The 10,989-nt window shown below is 40.4% G+C and overlaps 1 protein-coding gene across 1 annotated transcript; it reads right to left on the reverse strand.

Moving 5' to 3' along the window:
* Nucleotides 1–500: 500 nt before the first annotated feature.
* Nucleotides 501–4,501, reverse strand: LOC148849179 (BTB/POZ domain-containing protein At5g66560-like). Its single transcript, XM_088952195.1, has 4 exons — nucleotides 3,617–4,501; nucleotides 3,440–3,509; nucleotides 2,056–3,342; nucleotides 501–1,407 (listed from the first exon to the last, which is right to left on the reverse strand). Exons 1-4 carry the CDS (start codon nucleotides 3,646–3,648, stop codon nucleotides 703–705), a joined length of 2,094 nt encoding a protein of 697 aa, XP_088808321.1. The 5' UTR covers nucleotides 3,649–4,501; the 3' UTR covers nucleotides 501–702.
* Between the last annotated feature and the right edge of the window lie 6,488 nt (nucleotides 4,502–10,989).

Consider the following 10,989-nt stretch of genomic DNA (forward strand, 5'->3'; position numbering starts at 1 on the left):
TTTATGACACATCATACCTTAGACACAGTCAGATCAAATCCGGGTCAAGATCATCTTATCTAACCCGTGACAGCCATAGTTGTGATTTCAAGCAGTAAGTGCATGATTGAAACCATGTCCGGCCATGGAAGGGGTGGCCCACCTAAACGAGCGGTGAAACAGACGGATCAGATCAGGATCAGGATGTATGGCGGGTGAACAACCTTGGGTCCCACGAACACATTTCGAAAGGTTAGAATACTTCAATTCAAATAGTCCTAGTAGGAGACAAAAGGAGCAAAAATTGCTGTGTTGCGCATTTGATTCCTGAATACCTCTGCAAGTCTCTGAAGCATCAATTCATCTCATTTCCCGCCAATCCGAAGTGGGCCTCCTCCAAAATGAAATTGGTACCTTACCCACATCCCCATCACAATCAGATTCTCTCTCCCTCTTTCTCTAGTCTTCACACTTAAGATTCTACAGCTAGAATGAATACTCAAACCCAGCAAAACAACAAGTGTTGAAACTGTTACTTCGACTAAATATTGAAAAATTTTCTAAGACGAGGAAGAATCTAAAAAATAAAGCATACACAAGCTCCCGGTGGATGGTAGAATAGAATATACCCCCACTTCAATTAAGAAGGAAAAAGATAAAAATCAAATTCAAATAAATTAAGAAAGAAAAGCCATATACTATATATACATAAGATTAGAAAGGCTACAAGAAATTTGTTGGTTGTTGGTGTTGGTGTTGGTGATGATGCTGTTTTCCCTGCTTCCTGGATTCAATCACCGTTCGTTCATGGGAATCACACACTTGGGTTTTGAATTTGCATCCCAACTTTTTCGTTAGCGAATTCCTCCAACCCCCAGACCCAGACCCGGATCCGGACCCAGAAGCTCCCTGTGGCCCCACCTTATCGATCTTCGCTATGGCCTTCTTCATGGTGGAGCATTCCCTCTCCAGCTCGTGCACCCGAGATCTCATAGTGTCCATGTCCAGCCGCAACACCTGATTCTCTCGAATAGCCGTCCTCCACGTGTTACTGCTCTCTCCGCCAGGTGCCGCCAAGGCAAGTTGTAGCTGTTGCCAGTGTTGCTGCTGCTGCTGCTGCTGTCGTTGCTCCTCCTCCTCCTCCTCGTCTTCTTCTTCTTCTTCTTCTTCTTCTACCTCTTCTTGTTGATGCTGTAAGACGGAGGATCCCGCTCCGGCGGAATCCGGCGGTATGATGTCAGCAGTAAGTATAGAGCCGGCAATGGCGTTACGGAGCTGCAGCTGCTCGAAGAATAGGAACTGCACCACCGCCCTTAAGGGGAGGCGCTCGTTCTGTGCCGCGTGGGTGCAGGCCTCTAACGTCAGCTTCTGGGAATCCATTACCCCGCAGATTTTATCTCGCTCTTCCTCCGTTATCCATGGATGCGCCTGCGGTAATTATAAAATTAATAAATAATCCTAATTACCCAGCAACATAATTCAGTTAAATCTTAAATGGATGACAATTTTTGCTCCGATATTTGCATTCCTCGTTATTGGATTCCAAATTCCGACCCAAAGATGGTTAGGCCAGAGAATGGAAAAACAAAGAAAAAAAGCCGTGGAAGTTCGCGACAGTAGGGATAAGGGAAATTGAAAAGGACCAAACATGAAATTTTCCCTTTATTTTTTCCCGTACAACGGACCAACTCCAGAAAGAATGAGACCCATGTAAAACTCGAGTTTACTCCGAGAAAACGCATTCTTTTTGTGTCTTGAGTATCTACTATATTCAAGTTTCACAGGGACATTTTGGACAAAACGGAATTCAAGCTCGGAAGAGAAAAACAAGGCTCGAGTCAGTTGACAGACCCTATTCCCGTCACCGGTTCACCAATCTCCCGGCCCACACGCCCACACAGCGTTTCTGAATGCTTTGAACCGTACCTGGATCGACGGACTACCTTGACTAAAACACCCCTAAATTCACGTAATAATGATCCAATTATCCTTTTTATGTTTTATGGTTGAGCGAAAATAGTAAAATTAGAGAAATATCGAAATAGTTGGCTAAAAATATGGGCCCACCAATAGTACCTTGAGGTAAACATCAACGGCTCTGTAGAGGCTGTCGTCGTAGAGTCTGGCGTGATCGGGAAGTGCGACCGCCAGTTCCCAAAACTTTTCCGGCTTCAAATTGGCGTCGGAAGCAATCTCTGACAGATAACCATCGATCAATTTTCCGACCAACATCACCGGATTCACTCCGGACGATCTAGCACCGTCTACTCCATCGTCACCGTGGCCATCCACTCCAATCTCCGGTCTCTCTTCTAGACCCTCCAAGAAATACCCCAAAATCCTACTCACGCAATCGACGTCGTAAAGTGTCTCTATCAGATATGAGTAGCTCGGGATCAAGAGATCGTCCAGCGTCGCCTGCTCCAGCTGTGACGCTATCTTCCTCTCCAAAGCAGCTCGACAATCGCCTGACGCGTTTAATATGTTCGCCGCCCTTAACAACCCAAACAGAAACCTCGTCATTGTAGATGAAGATGATCCCGAGCGTGACCTCGAATTCCTTTCCTGGGGCAGATTCGTAATTATCGTCTCTAAAAGCTCTCTCTGCTCCGCCTCAGAAGCAATGGATGCCGAGGATGGTTTCCTATTGGAACGCGACAGACCTGGAATTGATTTCTTTGCGTAGGATAGCAGAGAGCTCTCGATGACTTCCGAGTTTATATCTCGAGCTTTCATAGCGGAAATCACTTGCATGTACACCGGCAAGCTCAAAATGCATAGATCTTCGAACCAGGGTTCGGCATTGCTGGCGGCGGTGTTCTTGCTCTTACTCTTTCGGCGTGTCCCAGTATCAATTCCATTCAATATGTTCTGATTCGAAGACCTAGCCGAGCCTGTGCTGGCTCCCTCATTCACCGGCCATCTCGCCACGATCGAATCGATGCATCTCTGAGGAATGCTTAGCTCCTCTGCCAGTGGTATCAATGCTTCACACGATTTTAGGGTCCTCACCGATTCTTTGATGTTCCTGAGAACCAATTGAGAGAGGAACCTCTCGGTCTTGGAGATTAAGTTATCTTCTGAGAAGTCCTCGGTCATTATCAGATACTCTCCGGCGCAACGAAGAGGAGCCACATTCCAAGACGTGAGATCGATCTTCACGCCGTAACAGAATTTTACGGCGGTCTCAAATGTCTCAGAACCGCCCGGAAAATCCGGGAGGGATATGTAACAGGGTTCCTCTTCAATCTCAACGTCGACTTCGGCATCATTTCCTTCGAGTTCTTCTCGACTTCTAGCAACGTTGGCTTCTTGCTCGGTTATCATCAGATGAAGCTTTCTACTTTTCGCCATAAGAGGGAACTGAACAAACACATTAAATAACAATTTCGGTCCTGAGGAGTGAGGAGAAATAAACTAAAGGAAGTACGAAGAGGTGAAAACAGCATGGGCAGGGGACCTTATGGAGGTGGAAAGTCATGTCGTCCGCTTCGATCACAATGTCGCTAGGTAACCCCGTAGTACAAAACCTGCAAAAATGCGAACGATAAAATCCTCTCAGATTCTTCTTATATTGAGCAGAGAAGACAAACAGAAAACAGAGTAGGAATCCCAAAAATAAATCGCATTAACTCACCATGCCTGGCCTTTCGAGCTCGAGTTTTCCATATCAGCGGAAAGGAAGAGGAAAGAATACGAGCTTTCTAAAAGTTTTTCTTTAGAATAAGATTGAACTAAGAAAGGTACCCCTATACACTAAATCAGCAAAATAACTCCATAAAATTACTGAAAAGGGGAAAAATCTTAGAAGCGGTTAACCCTAAAAAGAGACTGCAACGGAGGTTTCTGGGAGAAGCCCAAAAACCCCTCTTGACCAAGTAGATTACTCACTCAAACAATTAAACCAACAATAGATGAACAAGATGCAGAAGGGAAAACCAAAATCTTCTCCAAGTAACGATCCCTGTGATTTAAAGCAAGGATACTGTTCCAGTAAGCAAGTGGAAATCGACTTAACTGAATCTTCTTTTGCTTTTGAGCATAAAACAAAAAAGAAAAAGGGAAGAACTCGATAGAAAGAAATGGTTCGCGGCTTCTGCGGTGAGAGAAGCCAGTAAGCAATAACGAACATGAAAAAGAAAGAAAAAAAAAAAAGAAAATAATTGAGAGTGAGGGAGGGCGAAAAGAGGAAACTTCATTTTAGAATACAGAAGGGATTCCAGAGGCAGATGGGACAAATGGAGTTTGAACGAATTACTATACGTTAAAAATGAATTAAAAAAAGAAACGGAGAAATTCAGAAATAATTTTCAGGAATTTTTTTCTTTTTTTTTTTTATGTAAACCCGGAAGTCCTGACACCAGAACCAGAAACTCACTCACCGTCTATCACTTTGTACGGAAATGGAACAAAGATCTAAATCGTCAACGAAGAAAAAGAAAGAAAAGAAGGATGTCGTCGAAAGAGTCTTAACGGCGTCCCTCCTGCTCCTCTGCTGCAGTAGAGGTATAAAGTGGGCGCCGGCTCGTCGGTGAAAATTTTGGGGTTTACTTGCCACGGCCCACGGCCCAGCCCCGTACGCTCATACCGTGTCATGCCTTGTTGCGGATCTGACCTGTGGGCCGAGCCTTGGGTCAGATCCGGTCATGCATTAAATCAAAGCTATTTATTTAAAAAAAATTTGATAAAAAACTTTAAATTTTAATTTTATACAAATTTTATGTATATAATTGCTTATATGTATAATAATTAAATAAATTAGTATAATAAAATTATTTTATTTTATTAATATATTATATACTATATATTATTATATAATTATAATTTATATAATATTATATAAATATATAAAATATGTACAAATAATATATGGGCTTTGTCGGGCCGTATTGGGTCGAGCTATGGGTCGTTCCATGCCGACCCATGGGCCGCAGGCGACACGGCTCGCTTAGTTGTGTCGTGCCCTGCCAGCCAATGGACCTAAAACCCTAGGCCCAGCATGGCCCACATGATCGTGGCGGGCTTGGCATGGCCTGCGGACCATCATACTAGGCCATACTGAGCCAGTCCAAGCTCATGCTAGGCCACAGGCAGCACGACCCGATTTACACCTCTGTGCTGCACTGCTTATGTTACGTTTGGGAGTAATATGTAAAAATAAGTCCTTAAGTGCTTATTTTCTTTTCTAGCCTGTGTTGAACTACCACATAATTTAAAAAATACTTAGTAGGTGTTTGGGATTGGCATCGTTTCCTCATAAAATGGTGTCACATCATAAATCCATTTTTCTAAATGATTTTTATTTGGCTCGGATCACACGGTATGGTTCGAGAAAACTTTCTTTTTATTAGGGGTGTTCATGGGTCGGGTTGGGTTGGTTTGGGTAATTTTTTTCAATCGATCCAATTTAGTCGGTTTACTTATTGATTAAACCAAAACCAACCAACCTTGAAGCAAAATCGACCCAAACATGAAGAGTCGGTTTATCGGTTTAGTCGGTTTCTATATATATATATATATATAACCAAAATATCTATTTATATTTAAGTTTATTTCTTTTTAGTTTTTATACAAAATTAAAATATATATTTAAATCGATTAGTTTTCTATCCAAAATTGATTTTTTGTCAATATATATTTAAATTTATACAAAATTGAATTAAATATTGTGACATTGTATTATATTTGTATTGGTTGTACTTTTTTAGTTTTTATAAATAACCAATTTTTTCAAAGTTCAACCAAACACAAATAAGATATATAACATATAGAGTAGTGACTAATTAATAATTACTTAAACAATTAAATTTATAGGATCGATTTATTTTTTTATACAAACTGAAACCGACGAATGGTTTTAAATTTGACATTTAATGTGAACATCCCTACCTTTTAAGTACTTTTCTGTTTTTTTGTATTATTGCTTGCAACACTATGCTGAGGGGCTGAAAAACCTCATTGGCAGCAACATCTCCATCTTGAATTGTGAGATATGTGCTGCAATTCATGGCCGATAGTGTGTAAGAAGTGCAGCACCATTTTGCTACAAATATGCCTCTCAAAAAGCGGCATCGATCTCAAATACCACCTTATACTCATTTTTAAGCATTTATTTTTTTAATTAAATGAAGTTTTTTTTTTTTTTTTGATCGCTAAAACACAACAATATTAATTAATGTATTTAAATTAAACTAAACTAATGCACCTCCCTTGATCATAATTTATTTGCTTATCAAAAAGCAAAAACAGGGCTCCAACCAGTGTTGCCGAAAGTAATTCAACAGGAACATTAAAAATATTATAAATCGGGCTTCGTGAAATGACCTAAATTCATCAATTGGGTTAAAGAAAAGAAACAACTCAAAAATCAAGGCAACTATGGCCTTACGATACTTGTCTAGCTTAGATAGTTAAGAGCAGAGCTTCTACAGTACGTTTTCTTTTTCTTTCTTTCTTTTTTTTTTTTTCCTTTTCTTTCTCTCCTCCCAATTGAACGTCCCTTCTTCACTGCTGAGTGCTGAGTGCTGATGATCATCTTCTTCTCTTCTCTACCATCAGCATAAATGCGTTGAGTCAGTAGTCAGGTGACTAAGGTCCGGAATTTGAGTGATTGAGGACCAACCTTCCTGTAATTACGACAGCAAGCCTATGCTTACTCTGACTGATCGTTTTTCTCTTTTCGGTTAAGTATGTTCCCAATTCAGTTGTTTTTTTCTTCGATAAGCTTATTCTGATTCAGCATTTAACGCAAATTTCAGGCCATTTCGTGGACTACACATCAAGAAAACTCAAGCATGTTAAATAAACGGCGTTTCAGTGTATGGCATTAAAAATAGAGAGAGAATAAAAAAGAAAAGAAAAAAAGGGAATACGACAAACAGGTGAGATAACCCATGTCTCTGTTTTCTTACCCTTTTTAATTTTCAGTTGAATGAAAAAGGAAGTTCATTTATTACAACACCCTTACAGTTTCACATTTTTATTAAAATATATGTTATAGTTTACATTTTACTAAAACTTTCTTTATAATTTTCAATCAATTTATCTATTAATAATCTTTTATATTGCTGTCTGAAAATGATAACTTGACCATCTATACTTTGTGAAAAATGTTAAGGGTATGGGTCTATGTTATTTTATTCTGAAATTACCCCTAGAATATCATATTGAACTTTTAAAAAGAACCATTGTTTGATTTTCATATCTACCACACAATGTTTGATTTTTTCTAGAATTAAGAAGAGAGAACAGCATGCTAAGCTATTAGTTAATGGACAAATTTTTTAAACTACCTTTATGATTTAGCTAATTAACTAACTCTACCCTTATTGTTTACAAATTGTCTTAGAGTATTTCTGACAATTGTCTTAGACTACCCTTACTGTTAACTTTTTGCCCATGTGATGTCACGTGATTGATATATTTTAAAAATTTTCTAAAATACCCTCTCGTCTAAATCCACTCCATCTCCATCTCCTTTCCCTCTCCCCTATCGGAATCTACCTTGCTCTTGAAGAAACGGAACCCTAACTTAGGTGGTCCTCCTTGAAACCCTCCACCAAATTTGGGCAAAAATGCGTACATGGCTCAAAGACATGCCTTAATCTCAACAGAAATGATGGTTAGTGAAATCAAATCATGGTTGAGTCAAAAAATACATGCCAATGTCATTGTCGTTCGGGTGGCCATGGTTCAGTTAGAAAAATACTACAATCTGCCCTTGTTGATAAGCATATTTGACTTGGTAGGTCTTCTATCTATCTATCTATCTATCTATCTATCTATCTATCTATATATATATAGCAATTCAGTGAATAAATCATTCATTCAACCAACTCTTTTATGGTATCAGAGCCCAGGCTATCAAACCTTCACCGACCATGTCTTCCTCTATCAATTCTCAATTGGCCTCTAGTCTCAATTCCAAAATAGCAATTCAACAACCTCAAGCACTATTAATCTTTGCTCCAATGTCACCCAACTGATATTAGTCAAACTGGATCGCCACAACTACCTATTGTGGCGATCTCAGATCTACCCTGTACTGCATGGGCATGAGCTACTCAGTTACATTGATGGCTCATATCCATGCCTAGCTAGACTTTTTACCAACAACATCATCATCTACAATTCCAATTGAAAACCCAAACTACAAAACATAGCGGATCCAAGATCAGCTTCTCCTAAGCTGGCTCCTTTCATCTCTCACAGAGCATGTGCTAGCCCAAGTTGTGGGTTGCACTACTTTTAGACAAGTGTGCTCAATGCTCGAGACTCTATATGCTCCGGAATCAAAGGCTTGCATCATGCACCTTTGATTCGAACTCAATGACCTAAAGAAAGGAACAATGTCTATGGGTGATTATCTTCTAAAGATCAAGAATATCTCAAATGCACTGGTTGCGGCTGGAGAACCCCTATTCGAATCCGATCTCATATATCAAACACTGGAGGGATTGCCAAGTGACTTTGAGCACTTCACTATTGTTGTACTTACCAGGCTTGATGGTCTCTCATATGATGAACTGCAAAGCCCACTACTCCAACAAGAAATCAAAATGCTGAGAGCATGCAAGAAGCTTACAGACTTCAGCCTTGATGCTTCAGCCCACCTTACTTCCAAGGGACGGACATTCAAGAACAATAATCAGCCTGATCGACCACCTTTCAGCGATAAAGACAGTGAGTACATAGACAAATCACCTAACAAGAGCACTAGAAGATACAAAGGGAGCCCATGCCAGATCTGTAATCGTCCTAATCACTCGGTTCTCACCTGTAAGAGTTGCTTTGATGCCTCCATCGAGTATACACCACAGAAACCTTCAACCTATATGTTAGAAACTGCAACCTCACCTCCCTCAACAGATCACTCATGGTATCTTAATTCTGGTGCTACTCACCAAGTTACTAATGATCTGAACAATCTGAAATTTCACAATACAGGACCTAAACAACTGCAAATAGGTAATGGTACAAGTTTGAAAATACATCATATTGGCACCACTTCTCTCTCAAGCTCTAATAAAAATCTAGTTCTACATGACATTCTTCATGTGTCAGATATCACTAATAATCTTCTCTCTATTGCACGCTTCACATTTGATAATGATGTGTTTCTTGAATTCCACCCTTCTCATGTGCTTGTAAAGGATCGGAAGTCGAAGAAGGTTCTTCTTCAAGGCAGACCTGATCATGGGGTCTATAGATTCAGTCATGATGAACCGCTTCCCTAGGCATAAATTGGTGAAAAGGTAGCTCTTAGCACTTGGCATCATAGGTTGGGCCGCCCCAACAATAGCATCATGAAACACATCATTAAGAACAGTAATCTTCCAATTGCATTCAATAAAATGCCTCTCTTCTGTTCTACTTGTCAGCTTGGAAAGGGGCACCGCCTACCTTTTGTTCCGAGTTCATTTCAAGTCTCAGGCCCATCAGACATTGTTTATTAAGATTTATGGGGACCAGCCCTAATAATTTCTCATTCTGGCTATCACTATTATGTAAGTTTTATTGACTCCTTTAGTAGATTTACATGAATATTTCCAATAGTTCATGAGTGATGTGCCTTCAGTATTTATTATGTTTCTCAATCAAGTTGAGCGTTTACTCAGTCACAAACTTAAAGTCTTACGAACCAATGGAGGGACTGAATACAAATGCCTAAAACCATTCTTTGACATGCATGGAATCGTCCATCACACCTCTTTCCCACACACTCCTGGATAAAACGGATCTACTGAACGCAAGCACAGACATATTGTTGAAATAGGATTGGATTTATTGGCTCATGCATATGTTCCCAAAACATACTGGTACAAAGCATTTCACATGTCAGTTCATCTAATCAATTGAATGCCAACAAAAGTTCTTCATCTTCAATCCCCACTGGAATGCCTCTTCTAGCGGAAGCCAAATTTTCTCTCACTCAACACTTTCGGGTGTGAGTGTTTTCCCTACACCCGACCTTACACTTCTCATAAACTTGAGTTCAAAAGCACTCCCTGCATTTTCCTTGGCTACTGTGACAACTTCAAAGGATTCAAGTGCCTTCATATTCCCACCAGTAAAATTTACATTTCTCGGCATGTTTTTAATGAAGAAAATTTTTCATTTGCACACGCTTCATCCCCTGCCCCATTCACTACACCACACTCACTGCCCCACTCTTTCATTGGACCACCACCTCTAATGCCTTGTTCTATTCGACATGATAAATCAACTGAACCACCACCGTCTGAATCCTTACCTACCCCTCTTCATACAACTTCATTACATACTCCTTCACCTGCACCATCCTCATCTGACCCATCACCTTCCTCTCCCTCATCTACTTCTTCCCCTCCTAATCCCAAAACTCGATCCATTGTTGACCTCCTTGCCACCACACAACCCCTTACCTCTCAAACCTCTGACCAACCTGCACCACCCCCTCGTCATCACCACATGGTAACCCGCTTTCAAGCCAACCATGTCTCTCCTCATCTTCATCTTACAACAAAATACCCATTGTCTCTCGATGACGCTGAACCCAGGTCAGTCTCTCAAGCCATGTGTCACCCTCGCTAGCTAGCTGCTATGTAGCATGAACTTGCTTCACTTCATGCCAATCTACCCTGGACCCTGTTCCCCTCTCCCCCTAATGTCAATCAAGTTGATTGAAAATGGATTTTTCGATTAAAACAGAAAGCCGATGGAACTATAGATAGGTACAAAACTCGTCTTGTAGCCAAAGGATATATGCAACGAGGTGTAGACTTTACAGATACTTTCAGTCCAATATTGAAGCCAATCACTCTTTGGGTTGTACTTCATTTGCTTTTACTAATGGGTGGTCCCTTCGCCAGTTAGATGTGAATACAACATTCCTACACGGTGAACTACATGAAACAGTCTACATGACCCATCCGACAGGCTTCATTGATCCATCCAAACCCACACATATGTGTCGCCTACATAAAGCATTGTACGGGCTTAAACAAGCTCCAATGGCCTGGTATCATAAAC

The sequence above is a fragment of the Nelumbo lutea genome, chromosome 6, assembly GCF_056320005.1.
Source record: "Nelumbo lutea isolate HS-2025 chromosome 6, American lotus-T2T, whole genome shotgun sequence".
NCBI lineage: Eukaryota > Viridiplantae > Streptophyta > Magnoliopsida > Proteales > Nelumbonaceae > Nelumbo > Nelumbo lutea.

Coding starts and splice junctions, on each gene's coding strand:
- LOC148849179 (XM_088952195.1), bottom strand. CDS start 3,648: ATGGAAAACTCGAGCTCGAAAGGCCAGGCATG. Junction 3,510..3,616: donor AGCTCGAAAGGCCAGGCATG/GTGAGTTAATGC, acceptor GCATTTTTGCAG/GTTTTGTACTACGGGGTTAC. Junction 3,343..3,439: donor TGACTTTCCACCTCCATAAG/GTCCCCTGCCCA, acceptor GTGTTTGTTCAG/TTCCCTCTTATGGCGAAAAG.